Source organism: Tupaia chinensis, unplaced genomic scaffold, assembly GCF_000334495.1.
Source record: "Tupaia chinensis unplaced genomic scaffold, TupChi_1.0 Scaffold144426_1, whole genome shotgun sequence".
Lineage (NCBI taxonomy): Eukaryota > Metazoa > Chordata > Mammalia > Scandentia > Tupaiidae > Tupaia > Tupaia belangeri.
This window is the reverse complement of record NW_006204286.1, coordinates 2,682,645-2,703,249: the sequence shown is the minus strand read 5'-3', so window position 1 is coordinate 2,703,249 and position 20,605 is coordinate 2,682,645. Positions and strand designations below refer to the sequence as shown.

Here is a 20,605-nt window from a genome sequence, read left to right as displayed (position 1 = left end):
ATTTGAGTTGATTCTACTTTTTAGTTATTATGAGTACTGCTAATATTTATGTACACAGTTTTGTATGGACTTCTTTTTTTTTTTTTTGGAGAGGTTTTTGGTATAAGATGCGCGTTCTCGCCAGAAAGACAGAGAGACAGAGAGACAGAAAGTGAGAAATCACCCTCCAGGGGGGATGGCCATGCCACAATCCCTTCTCCTCCATTCTCCTCTCGGGATATTGGGCACGCATGCACATGTGCCCAGTGTGAGTTCAAGCCGCCAGGTCCGGGATTCGAACCACGGTTGGCTACATGGGAGTCCAGCCACACTGCCATTACACTAACTGCTGGTCCCTCTATGGACATGTTTTAATTCTCTTGAATATATTCCTAGGAATGGATCTGCTAGATTATAAAATAGAACTATATGTTTAACTTTGGAGTAACAGCTATATGCATGTATTTTTTAATTGATAAATTGTTGGTATCAGATTGATACAGTGCTGAGATTCCACTGGATACATTTTAAATGCAAATGCAATATTGTTTTTTCAGAGATATTATTTACCATACACAAACATTGGGAGTTACAACTAGATATGAAATTTTATTCATTAAGGAAAAAAATAAATGGAGCACACAGTTTTAAAAAATTATTTTGGGACAATGCAAACAAAAGTGTTTGAACATACCACTGTTGGAGAAAGCCAGGAAATCAGCTTTTAATCTTCAGAAGAGCCTAAAAATGTATCATCAAATAAATATGCCCAAATACTAGCAAACATGAAAGATGAAATAATAATTGTGGGAAAAAGACCAAAATTCTCTCTGATCTTTAAACACATTCTGTTACCTTTGTTTTATAGTTTGAGTGAATGTGACATTATTCCCCAAAAAAGAGGCTTACTATATCTTCACTGTAGAAAATCCCTCTCTTTTTTCTCTTTTACAAGCGAGGATGTGAACACACCATTGCAGAGAGACATATTCTTGTGTGTTTGTATTAAATTAACTCTGCACTCACGGTCAAAATATTTTACAGCTGATTATTTACCTCTTCCTTTTTCATATCATGAGTTTGTTTACTTACTTAGCCTCCTAACTACCTTAGGAAAATTATTTAACTGGCCTATCCTTCAGTCTTTTCTCTAGAGTGGACATAATAATAATAATGTATGTTATATAAAGTTGGGTTAAGAGTACTTACCTGTATAAGCAAACTGCACCAAGGAATTAAGTGCATTTGGATCTACTCCCTCCATCCTAATCTCTTCTTGTTTGGCTTCAATCAAATCATTAGTAAACATTGCAGCAAAATAATCAGACACTGCACTGAGGACCAACCTGGAAATAGGAGTGTTGCATAAGAACTTAAATCAGTCCACATTTCCATTGAAAAGCATGAAATACATTCAATAAGTTTATAACACTGTTGAATATGTTTTCTGCATAAAACTACAAAACTTTCACAATTCAGTAAAGTAAAATGAAGTTAAAAAGTAATTTTATCTTTTTTTTTTTTTGAGAGGTTTTTGCTATAGGACGTGTGCATTTGCCAGAAAGACAGAGAGAGACAGAGAGACAGAAAGTGAGAAATCACTCCCCAGAGGGGATGGCCACGAGGCAATCCCTCTCCTCCATTCTCCTCTCGGGATCTTGGGCACGCACGCACACTCGCCCAGCGTGAGTTAAAGCCACTGGGTCTGGGACTCGAACTTCGGTCGACTACGTGGGAGTCCGGCGACATAGCCATTACACTAACTGCTGCTCCCAAAAGTAATTTTATCTTTTATCAAATAAGTAATTTTATCTTCTATTTGAGGGTTTGTTTATACTATTTTTTTCTTCCACAAGCTCTCCAAACTTTGACTCTTCTAAAACAATCACACAGAGAAATGGATCACCTATACTACAGATTTTTTTGATATAGGAAAATAAAAATCTGTTTTCCCCAATGTTCCAATTCATAATTAAACTACTGATTCTTTCTCATTCATATCTGTCCTCCCCCCAAACATTCTGACTGAATAAGGATACTTACCGATGGGCTGGGATTCGGAGATGTCCAGCAATGAGTAGCACATCACATAGTTGTTTCTCTTTCAAATAGTTCTCCATTTTACAGAGCGTGTGCTCTGCATGGTTTACAGCATGGAATTGCTCCTCAGATATGGTGACATTAATTTCTTCAAGATGCTGTGCATCTAATCTGAAAGGAGAGTAAGAATGAGAATGGTCTAGCACATCGTTTTGTAAAGATTTTATGTTTTCTTGTGGTGAGTATGCAATTGTCCAGTGGGAATTTAGGTACATCACCTTAAAAAGAAATATGCTGGATTAAAGTAAAATTTTTTTTTTCTGACCAGCCATGTAGTACAAATGTTAAGTGGTATGCATAGAAAGCTGTATTCTACATGGCAATTTGAATCCAAGATCCAGTGCATTGAAAATCATGCCAGGTGTGTGTTTGTGCCCAGAATTCTGATGGGAAGAAGGAAGGAAAGAGAAAGGATTGCAATACCACTATGCCCTATTGTGGGTGTGCTTTCTCTCTCTCACTCTCTGGTTAGCTCATGTACCTCTAGGGAATTAAAAAAAAAATCTTCTCTAATCTTAAATATTTCACTACGATTAATGCTTAACCTTCAAATGAGATATCATGATATCTGTAATGTAACCATAACCATGCCCGGTTCACTTATAGGGCTACCGATACTTTTATATGCACAAATGTAAATGTCAAAATAGCACTCTATTTCTTTAATTATCATAGGTATCATAATTATGTCATTAAGCATGAAACCCTTAGATCTAATTCAAAATAATCTAAAAACTTTGGTTATGTCTTCTCCATGTATTACTCATGATACACCAGGAATATTTCTTGAAAAAAATGTCAACCCTGAGAGCCTAATAACATTCTTCACAATATAACAATTCCATCAAAAAAAACCTCTACGTGTCTTCACTACTTTAAAACTGTTTCCTCTGACAAAACTTAGATGAACTATCCCTAAGTCTCTTACAGATTCCAGACCAAATAGACTCCTTGGCTGTGGTAATTTTCCAAAGCCAAAGAGGCCTAGACCTTCTCACAGCAGAAAAGGGAGACCTCTGCCTCTTTCTGGAAGAACAATGCCGTTTTCATCCTTCCCCTGGTTACCCCGACTGTAATTCTTCTCTTAGTTTGTACAAGACCTCCACTCCTAAAAATTAGTAAATCACTTTACCTGAGACGCCATCTCTAACAATTGGCCCCCAAGTAGGCTGACCACATCTTGCTGCTCCAGAGGGGACAATATTCACACCTGCCTTTAGAGGACCCACACTCCTCTCCATCACTCTAAAGGACAAAACCCCTTCTCAGTTTGCAACAGCTCAAGAAGACTGACCATCACCTATAATCCCATGTCCCACCTTGCCAGGGCTCTCTCTTACTGGCTACCCACATCCATAGATGGGATGATAAGGTCAGAGTGATGAGTAAGTTAATCGAAGTGCCTACCATTCTTGTGACCCTATCCCTCCACTACTTTCATATAAATACATCACATATCTTTGGTGAGATGGGCTGAAGTACCTCTGGCTTCAGATTCCCAGGTGCTCTTTCTCTCAATAAACTTTCCTCTCTCTCAAACAAACAAACAAAAGCAAATAAACAAAAACTATACATATTTCCACCTTTTAGTTTTTAAATATTTAGGCTAGCGTGATGGCTACTGAATTTAAAATAATAAAAACAGTCTACATGTATGTTCAACATCACACGATGGTGTAATTTAAATAGTAACACAATTAGTGGAATCTTACAAATGTGATGGCTTGATGAATACACATACTTAAATATTTTCTTTGTTACCTTTCTTGCTTCTAGGTATCACTTTGATTTTCTTTTTAAGATTTATTTATCTTATTATTATTAATATTATTTAAATTTGCTTTAGGGATCATGTGCTTATGAGAGAGAGAGAGAAGAGAAGTGAGAAGGCATGTTGCCAAGTCTGGGACTTGAACTGAATTCAGCCATGTGGGAGTCCAGTGCCTTAACTACCATGCCACCTGTTAGCTCGGTAGGCATCATTTTCTAAGCACCAATTAGGATTAGTTTTAGTTTCCCTCACTCCAACCCAGTCTGTGTTTCTTTGAAGACAATTTCTTCAAGCCAACTTTACTCTAATTCAAATAAATTATTCCTCTCTGAATATTCTTAACAATTAAAGAATCTTTGGGACATTCAGTCAGAGTACTGTATCAGGGTAGTATGATCTGAACAGCCTAGAAACTACCTGTTATTTTCCTTCGATTGTACCTTTTTCTCTTGTTCTGAAAAGGGAAAATTTCTTGGCGCCACCAGTTGCGTTTAGCTCACCTTTCCCTAAGTTTCCTCTGTTCTAATAGTGGTTCAATTCACATTAATAGAGTCAATAAAACATTCAGTAGCTAATTATCTTAGCTATCCTCATATACACTACATCACATATTAGAACATAGCCTATTCTAGATGTTTGGGAAGTTCTGGCTGGGAAACAATTTCTCTGATTTTTTTTCAGCCTAATTTGATTAAGAACAATAAAGGATGTCTTCATTTACCAGTTAGGTAAATTTATATATAGACAGAGTAAATTATCAGATATCTGAGATTACTTTTTATCAGTAAAACGCAGATTTTTAGGGCCAGCCAGATGGCATGGTGGTTAAGGTGGCTGGATCCCATAGCTGATTAAACTATTCAAGTCCCAGACCCGGCAGCTTGAAAAACACGGCAGACACGTGTGCATGCAAGCCCAAAATTCATGGAGGAGAAGGAATTGAGGTGTGGTCACTTCCCCTTGGGGGTACTTTCTCACCTTTACTCTCTCTCTTTTTCTCTCTCTCCCTCTTTCTGGCGAGCACATGTACCCTATAGCAATTATTTCTAAAATGCAGATTTTTAGAGTCTAAAAATTCTATAAATATGAAGCATTAATGAATTTGGTTTCTAAGGGACTTCCGTCACTTCAGAAAATTTTTTAAATGATAAGAAGATATGACTAGATCAAAATATAGCATCCAAAGTACAACACCAATTTAATCTAAAGATATAAAAATAGAAAAAGATAATGATCTATTCTTGGTCATTATGTAAGCAGATTGTAATGAAATAAACCAGCAAATCACCACCATCACCACCAACAAGCTAGTCTGCTGATATGTAACCTCATAAATTCCCAGAGTTCATAAATTATAGTTCTCCTGCCTCCATTTTAGACATTATAATGCTAAATCAGATGTTACAATGGAAAGCACTGCATTAGAGAATATGATACCATTTCTTCATTGTATGATTGACCATGGCAGGCAGCATGGTAGAATGAAAAAGAGCCTATGATATAGAGTCAGAATACCTAGACTTAGTTCTAGCCCTTGCTACGTACTGGATGAATGATTCCAGGCAGGTCACTTTATCTTCCTAAGCATTACTTTTTTCTCACAAAATAGGAATGAAAATGATATTAATACTACCAACAATAAAAATTATGCCACAGGGCTCTCCATAGGAAAAAATGAAGTAACATACACGAAAATTCTCTGTAAGATTGTTAAATCTCACACTAAGTCAGTCCTCCCTATAGATAGTGTTATTTCCATAAATATATTAATTTCTCTGGTTTGGAGCCACTATTTTAATAGACTTTATTTTGTAGAGTAGTTATAACATTACAGAAAATTTCTATTATTTATTTATACCAGCATCATCTTATAGATAGTTCTTTCATACTTTGGATTGTAATCCAATTCTACTCTATTTTGCTGGTTACATTGTTCCAGCTTCGGTCATTGGGAGTTCTTGCAGTTCAGCTTGTGTTCCTTTGACAGATCCAATTATTTGGGGATTATTTTTAGCATTTTCATACTTCCTGACAATGGAAGATGCTCTTACGTCATTTTCTTTTAGAATCGGTCATTTCTCTGGGGAGCTTTAGTTTCTCACATTGGAAAACTATTAGAAATCAAGATGCTTTTGCTTCTGGGTGCTCTTGCTTCTAGGCTCAGCCAACAGAGCAAGGGAATATATGTACATATACGAACCTAATAAATTGCGTTTTAGTAATTAAAATTCCAGGGTCAATTTAGTACACCAGGTATTTATAGCCTTTGTGCTTAGGTGACACTTCACATGACTCTCACCAAATAACAACTGGTTTTCTCTGTGATCGGGTCTAAATTTATGATGACATTAGAAATTGAACATGTGGATAAGAATTGAAGGCCACGTAAAAGCCCAAACAAAACAAATTCTTTTCTCTCAGTACAAATACTTTTGATTGCTCCCAATACAAATACTTTTCTCCTCTCAGTGTGCTTCAAATATAAAATAATGAAAACAGAGAAGAAACCAAATAACATGTCCTTAAATATCCATACTGTTGTATAATATTTAAGCTACACTGCCTTCCAAGGAACTGCGCAATTTATCAAATTTCTCTTGTAAGAACTTGAAAACCCAAAGATTACTGTTAGAAATCTCTCTCAGTTGTTTGGTTTAGTCACAAAAGAGTTTGCTAGGCCAGCTTGAAAATTATGCCAGACACATGTGTGTGTGTGCCCAAAATCTTGAAAGGAGACTAAAAGAAAAGGGACTGTGATGGGACCATCTCTACTGGGGGGTGATTTCTCACCTTATCTTTCTTTCTCTGTCTCTCTTCAGCGACTATACCCATACTGTATCAAACTTTAAAACAATTTCTTTAAGTACTTGGAAGTATAGTACAAATGTTTACTGGAAACATGTTTATTGACTAGTTCTACACATTAAAAGTAAGTCTAATGAAAAAATTGCTAATTGAAATCTATATCTCTGAGTACATACAGTGAAATATACATTAAAATATATAAGAAAAAAATTCTGTGTATAATATGCATAATGTGTGTGCACACTATATGCCCATGTCCCTATTCCTGGAATCAGATCTCATTATCTTGATGCTAGTTTTTGTCTTTGTTTTTAGTTTTAGCTACAAGACACATGTCCTTGCCAGAAAGAGACAGGCAGAGAGAGAAAGAGAGAGGAAGAGAGAGAGAGAGAGAGAAGTGTATAAGCACCTCCCAGATGGGTGGCCATACCATGATCCCTTCTCCTCCATTCTCCTGTAAGGATTTTGGGCAAGCACGCACATCACCTAGCATGTTCTTCAAGCTGCAGAGTCCAGGACTCAAACCACACAGTCAGTCATGTGAGATCCAATCGCCTTATCTACCATGCTCTTTGTTTTAATGTCCTCCCATTTGTCTCCTCCCTCATTTCCATGACATATTTTATATATTTCTTCTACCCCTCCCTTTCTGCATTTCTATCTTTAGCTCTCCCTTTGCTCTTGGGATTTTGTTCACTATCATGCCTTCAAATATTATCGAAATACAGATGAATTCAAATCTTTATAACTGTTCTCTCTGCTTAGCTATAGACTCACATTTCCAGTGGGCAACTTGACATTCTATAGAGAGATTTATCTGTTTCTTTCAACTCATATTAATACTAGTCATTCAAGTATTCAAACACACTAATATATCTAAACACTAGCTCATTCATCCTTTTCCTCTTAAAACTTGGAGTTATGTGGTACTTCTGCTTTGTGCTCCATAATTAATCGTTTTCAAGTCATGTAGCTTTCTCCTATATAGTAGTTCATAAAGATTGATGGTGAGCAGGCATTTGAAAATAAAACATTTGATCTCAGCCTAGGAGGCACAGTCTATAACACACTGGATTACAATGCTGGAAGCCACACGCTGACCCAGCATTTAGATACCCAGGTCTGCCAGAAAACACACCGAACATGTGTGGAGGTGCCCAAGATTCTGAAGAAGTGGAGGGCTGGGGAAAAAGAATAGCACCATGATGAAACACTGTTGAAGGTGCTTCTCTCTTTCTCTCTCTCCTTCACATTCTCTATCAATGGGGAGAAAAAGTAATTAAGTTCAAGTTCTAGCTCTGCTACTGTCAGGTTTCAGACCATTAGCAAGTTAATTAATCTTGCTGAAATTTTGATTCTTCATCTGCAAAACTGATAACAAAATCATTCACCTTGCAGAATTGTCCTAAATGTTAAATGAAACTATATAAAGCTACATAGCAATAATAAAAAATACTACCTTTAATTCCTTTTTTTCATGAGTTGCTTTCAGCCTGGTTCTGGCTCTCATTCCTTTTCATAGCTTTCAAGTTAATATTCATACATACGACTTTCTATTCTTTAAACCATCCTATCAGAAATTGCCAGATTACTAATAGTAAAGCGCAGCTCCATTCATACCTTTCAGGTTTTTTCAAAGAAATTCAATAGCTCCCCATTGTCAACCAATGTAAGTGCAAATTTCTCTTCTTCACATTGCAACATGACCTCAATTTACACTTTCCAGGACATCTTCCCTTACACACTGTGTACTGCTGACTGCTGACTCTTTGAATATCCTTTGTGCTTTCTTATCTCCTAACCTTTGCCTATTCAATTTTGTTGTTTTTTAATTCTCACTCCATCCCTACCTACTGAACTCATATTTGTCTCTCACTCCTGCTTCAGTGTATGATATTCTTTCACCTGAAAATGTCCAGTTATTTGTTCATATTGGTCTTTTGATATTTACATTCTGTAGAAATCACCAATATAGTGAAACACAGTATCTACCCTTAGCAAACTTATATTCCAATAATGGGACTTAAAGAAATATACAATATTTGCTAGACTGGATTTATCGATGTATTTAATTAAGTAACATAAGTGCCAATAATTTCTTGGGTACTATGATATTATTATGGAAAACTTGTGCTTCACACCCTGTCAGGGCCTAGAATCATACTGTAAATAGTTTGTTCTCCAGTTTGTTCCCATATGGAATAAGAGACTTCTTTAACAAACGTGGAATGTCAGTAAGAATCTTCAAACTCCAAAACAACCATTTAAAATGCATTGTCAGCTTAGTTTTCTGGCACATATTGTTTATTACTTGAGAATGGATTTGTATTATCTAGCATTGCATCAGTTTTAAGAGTTGTGGTAAAAATATACATAACTTAAAATTGATCATTTTAGCCATTTTTAAATGTACACCTCAGTGGCAATAAGCACATGTACATAATTTTGCAACCAACAGCAGCATTCATCTCCAGAACGTTTTTCATTTTACAATACCAAAACCCTGAACTCATTTAACAATAACTCACTCTCCTCCCTACAGCCTTTGGCGACCACCCTTCTACTTTCTGTCTCTTATGAATTGAACCACTCTAGGTACCTCACAGAAGTAGACTCATATAATATTTGCCATTTCGTGAATGACTAATTTTACTTAGTATAATGTTTTCAAGGCCTACCCATTTTGTATTCTATGTTAAAATTCCATTTCTTTTCTTAGCTGAGAAATATCCACTATAATATATTCCGTTAATATGTCAGTGGGCATTTAAGCTCTTTCTACAGTTGGCTATTGTGAATAATATTGCTGTCAGAACCCTATTGGGCATGTTGTCCATCACTCTCTCTCTCTCTGTTCTTTCACTCATGGAAGAAATAAATGAATAAACTTTCAAAAATATCTATTTCATCTCTGTTTTTGATTATTTTGGATATACAAGGGAGCCTTTAAAAAGTCTGTGGAAATGTATATTATGAAAAAACCATACCTGGATTTCAAATTTATTTTGCACAAAATAAACTCATATCTTAATCCTACTTTTCCACAATTCTTTTTTTTGGGGGGGGAGGGGAGAGGTTTTTGCTATAGGGAGCGTGTGCTCGCCAGACAGATAGAGACAGAGAGACAGAAAGCGAGAAATCACCCCTCAGGGGGGATGGCCAGGTCGCAATCCCTTCTCCTCCATTCTCCTCTCAGGATCCTGGGCACACACGCACACATGCCCGGCATGAGTTTAAGTCACTGGGTCTGGGACTCAAACTGCGGTTGAGTCCAGCAACATAGCCATTACGCTAACTGCTGGTCCCTCCATGACCTTATCAAGTGCCTTCTTATCTAAGAGTGGAAATGCAGGGTCATATGGTAGTTTTATATCTAATTTAAAATAAAACAAATTTATTATCTTACTGTTCTAAAAGACCAAAGTTCAAAGTGGATCTTAATGAGCCAAAATGTAGGCATTCTGAAAGCTGCATTTGTTACATATAATTATTCATACTACAATTATAATTCTTTTATTTCTCCAAATTTATAGTTACGTTCTCTCTTTGATGCTTGACTTCAGTTATTTTAATCTATTTCTCTTTATATTACTCAATCCAGATAACTTTTTTTTTAGAGAGAGATTTTTATTTTAGGGTACAGGTGCTCACCAGAGAGACAGAGAGACAGACAGAAAGCGAGAAATTACCCCCCAGGGAATGGCCACACTACAATACCTTCTCCTCCATTCTCCTCTCAGGATTTTGGGTATGCATACACATGTGCCCAGTGTGTTTCACTGCTGGGTCTGGGACTTGAACTATAGTCGACTATGTGGGAGTCCAGAGATGTAATCATTACACCATCTGCTGGTCCTCAATCCAGCTAATATTTTAAAGCCTCGTGACCATGTTGTACCACCCTGAGGACGTAGTATTGATAATGGAGAGTATATATGTCACAACATTTTTTCTACTATTTTGGTTGTGGCTTTTTCATGATTGGCTATTTTCTTTTTTTTGGGGGGGGAGAGGTTTTTCACTATAGGGCGCGTGCGCTCGCAAGACAGAGAGAGACATAGAGACAGAAAGCGAGAAATCACCCCCCAGGGGGGATGATTATGCCGCAATCCCTTCTCCTCCATTCTCCTCTCGGGATCTTGGGCACGCACACACACGCTCCCGGCGTGAGTTTTAAGCCACCGGGTCGACTACGTGGGAGTCCAGCAACATAGCCATTACGCTAACTGCTGGTTCCCATGATTGGCTATTTTCTTGACTGTTGCCTATCTTTGACTCATTTCCAGAGCACTGACAGAGCTATTTTACTCACTTTATAGTTGTATGCTTGATATGTGTATGAGGGAATGAGGTGCCTGGAGTTTTTAATCTGCCATCCTTCTGACATGACAAGAGGTACTATTATTGTCTGATTTTATTTTAAAGAGAAAATTGTAATTTACTGTGTTTTTCTGGATAGCAGTAAAACAAACATCAGTAAACAAATCTTTGAGACTGTTTTTTTTTTTTTATAAAACTGTTTTCTAACAATTTTACTTTGAGAAACAATGGAAGATACTGTCTTACAAGGCTGTTGGGAGTCCACATTTTGTCATCTTATAGGGAAGGATATTTGGCAATATAAATATAAAAAATAAAATATACATATTCTTTAAAAATAACCTTTGGAAGCCTTCACATTTTGAAACAGGAAAAAATATGTCCAAATAGTCCAAATGCTGTAAAGGTACAGAATCAGAAGGTGATAATATAAAGTATATAACTTAATATTTTGACACTTTTCTTCTCAGATAATGCTTGTGTGTGTGGATATAAATACAGATATAGATAGATATAGATGCTGTTGAGGTCTCTCTATATATATTTTTGTGCACTCTCTTTTTTCTCTCTCTCATTTCTATATCTATATCTATATCTATATTTCCCTTTTGTGAGGCATTTGCTCCATTTTTCAAAGGAGCCATGAGGGTTAATTTGAAAATTGGTCTTCTAATTGTGCTTCCTAAATTCCCACAACTCATTAAGAGGAAGATTATTTTCTTACAGAGAGTATGTAAGTTGTAGAGAAGAATTCATTTTTTAATTTTTTGTACATGGTGATTATCTTATTCCTCTTTCTATTGCTATGGCATACTGGAGACCAGGTCAGTTATAAAGAAATGAAGTTTATTTGATTCATGGAATTATGGTAGCTTTTGGTGGGGCTTTAGTCTTGTATCATAGCATGAATAAGTGGTGGTGAAGCCAGCATGTGCAAAGGAAGGCACAAGATGAGCCGAGCTCACTCTTATAGCAACCTACTCTTATGAGAACTAATTCATTCCTGTAGTAAAATTAATCCACTCATTATCACCTTTTAAAGTCCATCTCTCTTTTTTTTTATTTTTTTGAGAGGTTTTTGCTATAGGGTGCATGTGCTTGCTGGAAAGACAGAGAGAGAGAGAGAGACAGAAAGCGAGAAATCATCCCCACCCCCCACCCAGGGAGGATGGCCACACCACAATCCCTTCTCCTCCATTCTCCTCTCGGGATCTTGGGCATGCATGCACACACGCCCGGCATGAGTTTAAGCCACCGGGTCCAGGACTTGAACCGTGGTTAACTACATGGGAGTCCAGCAACATAGCCATTACGCTAACTGCTGGCCCAAGTCCATATCTCTTAATACTGTTATGCTTGCTATAAAGTTTCCAACACATTAATCTTGGAGGATGCATTCAAATCATAGAAGTGAAGTTTGATTATATGAAAATAGTTTTCTGAAAATAGGGACAACCTTGTTGCTTAAATGAAATTTTTGTACTGACACTCTTTTGGAGAGCTCTTAAAGCGTCATTTGTTTTTCCTGGCACATGAAAGGCAATCAGTAAGTGCCTGATGTATTAATTAATTTGAGCACACATTTTTAAATGATTCTAGTGTGATTTGAACTTTACAACATTTGGTTCCTTGGAAATGAATTAAATTAATTTCAAAAAAATAAACTTAAACTTTGATTCTGCTATGACAGCTGTGGTAAATATTAAAAAAGACTTGCAATCATATGGGTAATATTATGATTCCTAGTCACAAAATAAGGTAATATTCTCTTTTTTAATAATTATTTTATTTAAATTTATTTATTTATTTTAACTTGACCGGAGAGAGACAGAGCAAGTGAGAGAAAGAGAAAGTGAGAAAGCAAGCTGCCAGGTCGTGTGGGAGTCCAGCACCCTTATCCACTACATCACCTGCCGGTCCCAAGGCAATATTCTAAACCTAGATTATGGAGAAAATTTTCTCTGAAGAAATGACACATCCCTATGTATGAAATTAGAATTTTAATATATTGTATGTGATTATATTTTAAGATGTTACGTTGCTTTTGTTTTTGTTTTGGACAAGTTTTTGCTATAGGCACGTGCACTCGCCAGAAAGACAGAGAGAAACAGTGAGAAATCATCACCTAGGGGGATGACCACGCCACAATCCCTTCTCCTCCATTCTCCTCTTGGAATCTCCTCTTGGGCACACACACACATGTGCCCCACATGAGTTTAAGACACCGGATCTGGGACTTGAACTGCCGTTGACTACATGGGAGTCCAGCAACATAGCCATTACACCAACTGTTGGTCCCAAGATGTTACATTATTGGTACCAGCAGTTATAAAGCACAGGGGCACATATAAAACTATATCTGTCATTAATATTTAGGATAATATCTTTAAAACTCTACTTTTATTATAACAAATGATCAGGGCATCAACGTTTAAATCGCCTTTATCTATAACTCTAAAATTGTTTTGATCTTGGATTTCTGGCCTCCATAATTGTGAGAAAATAAATGTATGCTATTTAAATTGCCCAGTCTGTGGTACTTTGTTATGGTGTCCCTAAAATACTAGTATAAGCTATATATAAAATTAAATATAATAAATCCAGATAATTTTTTCCATTAGCTTGTTGAAAGCAACTATATGTATTTAATAAAAATAAATGACCAAATTGGAAGATAGCAAATAACTGTTATTAAAGATGAAATTAATTGTAAATATCAAAAAATTTGAGAAAATGCAGTGTGGTATAGTTGCTAAGAGTTAAGGCACTCAACTCAGATACTTAATTTCAGTCCCAATATTTAATTAAATGGCTTTATGAAATTCAGTTAACCTCCCTAACGCTTACCTTACACCTTATTATCTGTAAAATAGTACCAACCTCATATAGGATTTTTTAATGCAACAGGAAGCATTCACTAAATATCAGGCATTAAGGATAGCACATGGCGTAGTGATTAAGGCACTGGACTCTCATTTGGTCAACTGTGGTTTGAGTCCAGATCAGAGTCTTGAAAGTCATGCCTGGTGCATGTGCATGTGTTCCCCAAATTCCAAGGGCAGGATGGAGGAGAGGTGATTGCAGTATGCCTACCCCCCTGGGTGGTGATTTCTTGCTTTCTGTCTCTCTCTGTCTCTCCAGGCAAGTGCACATGTCCTATAGCAAGAAATCTCTGTCTCAAAAAAAAAAAAAAAATCAGATATCAATAACACCAGCAGCACAAGCACCATCATCATCATCATAATCAGCATATATGGCTGGCATGATCAGTGAAGGCATCAGAAACATCAGAAAAATACAGGATAGCCTTAGAATGAATATAAGCAAGTTCAGTCTTTAAAAATAAGTGTGGCTGGATGGGTAGAAAAGAATGAGGAAGGCATTGCAGGAATGGAGAAGAGGGTGAACAAAAGCTTCTAAGTGTTGTAACTTGTGTTATTTGTTCCTAGTAGGTTGCCTTTGGACGTAGGAAAGAACTTGTAAGTAGCAAAGTCAATCGGAGTCAAGGAATGGAATTTAAACCCAAGAAAATCCATAGGCTGTGTGCCAAACCTGGTGTAAGCAAGTGAAAACTGAGGAAAAGGAAAACTAGGTTTAGGAAATGAGACAATAAATAGGAAGGGATTGCTCAGAATGAGTTAGTTTGAGGGGCAATCTGAGATTACATTTCATGTTAATTTGACAAAGAAGAAATGTGAGTGAAAGTAGTTAGCATTTGGTCACACTGAGACTGCTTTTAAAGGTCTTCTCTGAGTAAAAAAAAAAAAGTAATTATGAGCTGGATACCCTGACAGCAGAAAAGTGTACAGCATGTGTAGCACCAGTATTAGATTAGCTCCGCTGGGCTTAACATACAGATGACTGTGAAACAAAAGTGAAAGCAACAAATAAGAAGTATGCGATTTACTGAAATACGGCAAGGACTACAAAGAGTAATATGTGAAGGTGATTTAAGCAGCAGTAGGGGCTGTTTATAATGTTACTGTTTTTCACTTGTTTATGAGATTCAAGAAATTTATTTGATCAGTCCCACTGCAATGGGTAAGTGCTTTGCATAAGGAAAAAGATCCCACACATGGCTGACCATCGGTCAAATCCTGGCCCCAGCAGTTTGAAAAGCATGCCAGATGCATGTGTGTACATGTCCCAAACCATGGTGAACTCGAAATAAAAGGATTTTGGCGTTACCATGCCCCATTGAGGGAAGCGTGTGTTCTCTCTCTCTCTGACATACACACACACACAATCTGACAAATGAAAAAAGTAAGTCATGGGTAATTTTTATTAAAGTCAGAGCTCAACTTTCTACTTTAATTAGACTTATTTGTTAAAAAATAAAAGCATATTTTATCATGATTGACCGTACACTAAGAAAATCTCAATTATGTGTATAGAAATTGCATGTATCTAATCAAGATTACCATGTTATGTATAAACATATCTCCATTTTAAATAACTATTTAATCTACTACTAATAAAATGAACAATTATAGATTTCAGAATATTAATTTATGAAATCTGGTAAAATCAGATGCTAGTAACAGAGATAAATCAGTAGGCATTGCTACGTTCTAGTACAAGATTAATAGGTTATAATTAAAACATTTTCCATAATAAACTGATTATATGATGCCTATCAAGTGTTTCATTTAACATAATGACAAAAGCTGTTAGAACCGAAAATAGAACATATTAAAGTGTGTCAAATGTGAAGAGCTGTACTCATTTACAATACGTTTGTGAATCGCCAGGAGTGCCTGCATTTTTCCTTGGTATCATCATCACACACACACATGCATTTATATCAATATAAAAAATACAATACACACACACACATATATATACACACACACACATTCATTAACATGCTCCTTTTCTATTCTTTTTTTAGTCTAACCTTAATGTTGTATTATAAAATATCATATAAAGTTAGTGTTGATATGTGTACAAATATATATGTCACAGATCTGCCTATGTTAAGTAAAAACATATCAAGTACTTGCAGTAAATATTTAGACCAAGTTCTAGAACTAGATTTGAAAAGACAATGAGAAATATAAATTCTTATTTATGCCTCAAATGAAGATAGAGAATATAATCAACATGTATGTGTGAAATATAACAGGCCTCACAAATCATGAAATAAAGACAAAAGAACATATTTTTATAAGATTTCTCCAGGGCCAGTAGATGGCATAGTGGTTACTTTGCTGGACTGTCACATGGCCGACCACGGTTAGAGTCCTGGACATGGTAGCTTGAAACTTACGTTGGGGCATGTGCATATGTGCCCAAGATTCGGGAAGGAGAATCTTCCCCAAAAGGAAAGGGATTGTGATGTGGCCATCCCCCCTCGGGGGTGATTTCTCACTTTTCCTCTCACTATCGCTGTCTCTGTCTCTCTCTCTATGGTGAGCACATGTGCCCTAAGGCAAAAACTTCTACCAAAAAAAATAAAAAAATTCTCAGAAGAATGCAGGAAACATGTGTCCCTATCTAAACAAAATAAATCTCAGAACCAGCACGTGGCATGGAGGTTAAGGTGCTGCATCCCATATGGACAGCTACATGCTGAGTTCCAGACCTGGCAGCTTGAAAATTATGCTGGGCATGTGTGCATGCATGACCAAAATCCTGAGGAGAGAATGAAAGAGAAAGGATTGTGGTGCAATCATTCCCTCTGGGGTGGGGTGGGGTGACTTTTTACTTTCTGTCTCTCTTTCTCTCTGACTCAGGGGAGCACACACGCACTATAGCAAAAAACAAAAAGTAAATCATTCTAAATAGCATTTGCTTTTGCTATTGTCTTTTGTCTATTTGTTTGTTTTTAGTTTTTCCTATAGGACACATGTGCTCACCAGAGAAAGACAACGTGAGAGAGGAAGAGCAGGAAAGTGAGAAATTATCTCGTGTGTGTGTGGGGGGGTGGTGGGGGAGGGGACAGGATGGCCATGCTGCAATTCTTTCTCCTTCATTCTTCTCTTGAGATCTTGGGCACACATATGCACCTGGCAAGATTTTCAAGTCACTGGATCTGGGACTCAAACAGCAAGTCAGCCACGTGGGATCCAGCTGCCCTAACCTCCACACTACCTGTTAGTCTGAAAGTGAATTTTAGTGATTAAATGCTACAGAAAAACACTGATTCTTAAAATTTTGCATTTTCACATTATACTTGTGATCTCTCTTGTTCTCTCTTCTGAGACACGGCTAAAAGTTTCCTATCCATTTTATATGCCTAAGGGAACTACAGTTAAATTAGTAATAAAATGAGGTAAAGTTCCATGCTAATATATTTATTAGAAGTAATGTTCAAATGTCTTGCAAATATATATACTTCAAGTGAAGTAAATATTTCACACTAACCACGTGAAATTGTATTTATTAAAAAATAGCTTTTGTCAAACTAATAAAACAAAAATTCCTTTGTAAGGTTGAAGTGAGGGATGATATAACCCATGCTTGCCTTCCTGGGCACCTAAGTTATGACCTATTTCTCTCCAGAGTCTGTAAGTATCAGGAGACATCCTTTGAACAGCACTGTCTCTAAATTCATTTTATAAAGAACTGCATAATTTATAATTTACTTCAACCATGATACAAATTTCCATGCAAATACAAAAGTATTTTTTTCTACATGTATAAGAAAATAAAAACACATCCTCCTACATTACCAGTATAATAATAACAGCAATAATAATAATAGGCTATTGAGTGCCAGTTATAAGCCAGGCAATATACTGGATTTTCTTTTATAAATTAATCCATTTAATTTTTAGCCTATGAGTTAAACTTTATGTCTGCTTTTCAGATATGAAAACTTTTTAGAAAAATTTTTTTTTTTTTTTTTTGCTATAAGGCACGTGCGCTCGCCAGACAGACAGAGACAGAGAGACAGAAACAGAGAAATCACCCTCCCCAGGGGGGATGGCCACGCCACAATCCCTTCTCCTCCATTCTCCTCTCAGGATCTTGGGCACTCACGCACACGCACCTGGCATGAGTTTTAAGCCACTGGGTCCGGGACGCAAATCGCAGTCAACTGCGTGGGAGTCCAGCGACATAGCCATTATGCTAACTGCTGGTCCCAGATTCAGCCCAATATTATATAGCTAGTGAAGGGAGAGGTGCATTTCAAACCAAGTTCGGTCTGATCCTAAGGATATGTGTTCTTTCCAGTATTCAACAATACCATTGAAATATTTATGTTACATTATGCATTTAATTCATAGGATTTTAAAAGCTCAGTGTTATCTTCTAAACAGTTCTAACTTAGACCAATACAGATAAAATATTTACTATATATTTATCAAATCATATTAAAGAAAATCTTAGAAGAGAGAAATGTGATTAAGACAGCAGAATTCCAATAAATTATATTCACTTCTAAAAACTTGAATCACTTATTATACAGATAAAATGTAAGGATTACAAGTTAGTGACCTGAAAATCACATTTTTAGCTCAAGATATTTTAAGGTAGGAAGACAGGGGATTTGAGGATTGCTTGGCTTAGAAGTCATTTGAGATGTGCACTTGCTTCCTGGACTGACCTACTAATTTTAGCATTTTAGAGCTTTACTTTCAGAATTTGTTTCAGGAAAAGAGGACTCGAAATTATGCCATTTATTGTTCTCTAAGAAAGTCTTATACAAGACAGGGGATTTGAGGATTGCTTGGCTTAGAAGTCATTTGAGATGTGCACTTGCTTCCTGGACTGACCTACTAATTTTAGCATTTTAGAGCTTTACTTTCAGAATTTGTTTCAGGAAAAGAGGACTCGAAATTATGCCATTTATTGTTCTCTAAGAAAGTCTTATACATAGATATTTTTATTTTTTAATATGTTTTACTTTATTTTTAATTGACACATACTACTTGCATATACTTGTGGGGTACAAAGTAGTATTTTGAAAAATGAATACATTGCAGAATGATCAAATCAGGCTATTTTGCAAATCCACCACCTCAAATATTTGTTCATTTCTTTTTGATAAGAACATTTAAAATCTTTTCTCCCTGGTTAGCCCAGCCATGGTGGTGCAGGTGGTAGGGTGCTACTGAGTGATGCTGGGGGCACAGGAAAGGCATGAGTTCACATTTTGCATCGCCGTGTGTGGCAATGCACACCTGTAATCCTAGCTAACTAGGCAGGAAGATAACAGCACAGCAAGAACTTGCCCAAAATACCTCTTTCGCTTTCTCTCATTCATGACTTGTAAAGTATACATTATTACTAACAATAGTTATGTTGAGCAATAGATCACCAGAAGTTATTCCTTGAGGACTAAGTGATATGTTTACCTTTTTCTATGGATTTTCTTTTAAAGAAAAAAAAAAACTGTCTTCACTAATAGATTTTGGAGGAGATACATGAAAGGAATAAATTGTTTTGTTTCTGAAATATTTTCATATTGATGATGAAGTCTTTTGGATTTAATTTATGTTTTTTAGGCTTTTGTACTAAATCTTTGATTTGTAGTGTATTCAGGAAACAGAGAAAGTATGAAAAGAAACAAAAGCAGAATAATGGGTTTCTTCTTAATCTAATAGAGTTGAATACCTGTATTGCAATTTCCAGGTCTAGTCTGTTGAACACTCAGACCATGTACAGTGGTTGTTTTTTTCAGGAGGTGGCCCTGTTGCCAAACCCAAAGTAAAATCACTGATGGGAAAGTGACAGAAATAGAAATGCTGAACTGAAGTAGCCATGTCTTCTCAGTGATCTGAGAATGCTCTATTCAAAGCAGCACACATGGTATAATCCTCCAAGTCTGTGTTTGGCACGCTCTAAGAATCACATTACTGTTTTGTTTGTTACTTATGTTTTTCAGATTTCTAAACCATTTACAGGATCAAGTAAATTTGACTATATGTTTACTCAGATGTTTAAAATCTCTAGTGCCTATGACTGTAGAAAAGGAGCAAGTGTTATTCTTGAGAAATGTTTGAATAGAATTAAAAGAGAAAGGTAATTCATACACAGCACATGTTTTTGAAAAAAAAAAAAAAAGATTATTTTGGGCCCACCAGTTAGGGTAATGGCTATGTTGCTGGACTCCCCGACTGTGATTCTAGTCCCGGACCTGGTGGCTTAAACTCACGCCAGGTGTGTGTGCATGCGTGCCCAAGATCCCGAGAGGAGAATGGAGGAGAAAGGATTGCAGCACGGGATTTCTCGCTTTCTGTCTCTCTGTCTCTCTCTGGCTTTCTGGCGAGCACACGTACCCTACAGCAAAAACTTCTCTAAAAAATACAATTGATTATTTTTTCAAACCTGAATTAAATTTGAATCTAGAAAACCAAAATATATTTCCAGGCTGATTTGACGTTTTCTAGGAAGCAATTTATTCCTTTAATAGTAGTATTTATGAATTTGGCGCTTATATATCTAGGTAGGGCACTCATCAGGATACTCTCAAGCAGTAAGGACTTCATGAGAACAAATGAAAGCAAACAGGTAGTTGTCCAGGCAGACAGATGAGAATGAAGTGATACACATTTTTGGAAGGACAGGCCTGGAGTCAAAAGTCTGTGCTTGTACTCAGGAAGAACCAATGGAAAAGAAGATGGTTACAATATATTTTATTTTATATCATACCATATTATAAAATAATATGAAAATTTTTAT

General features: G+C 36.4%; 1 protein-coding gene across 1 annotated transcript in view; it reads right to left on the bottom strand.

The window, feature by feature from the left end:
- Positions 1 to 20,605, bottom strand: part of KLHL4 (kelch like family member 4) — a 108,210-nt gene that overhangs the window by 36,843 nt on the left and 50,762 nt on the right. The window contains exons 3-4 of the mRNA XM_006167016.3: positions 2,023 to 2,190; positions 1,189 to 1,325 (exon numbers count right to left, since the gene is read on the bottom strand). Of these exons, the coding sequence (XP_006167078.1) occupies positions 1,189 to 1,325; positions 2,023 to 2,190 (305 nt within the window). The remainder of the gene's footprint in view (positions 1 to 1,188; positions 1,326 to 2,022; positions 2,191 to 20,605) is intronic.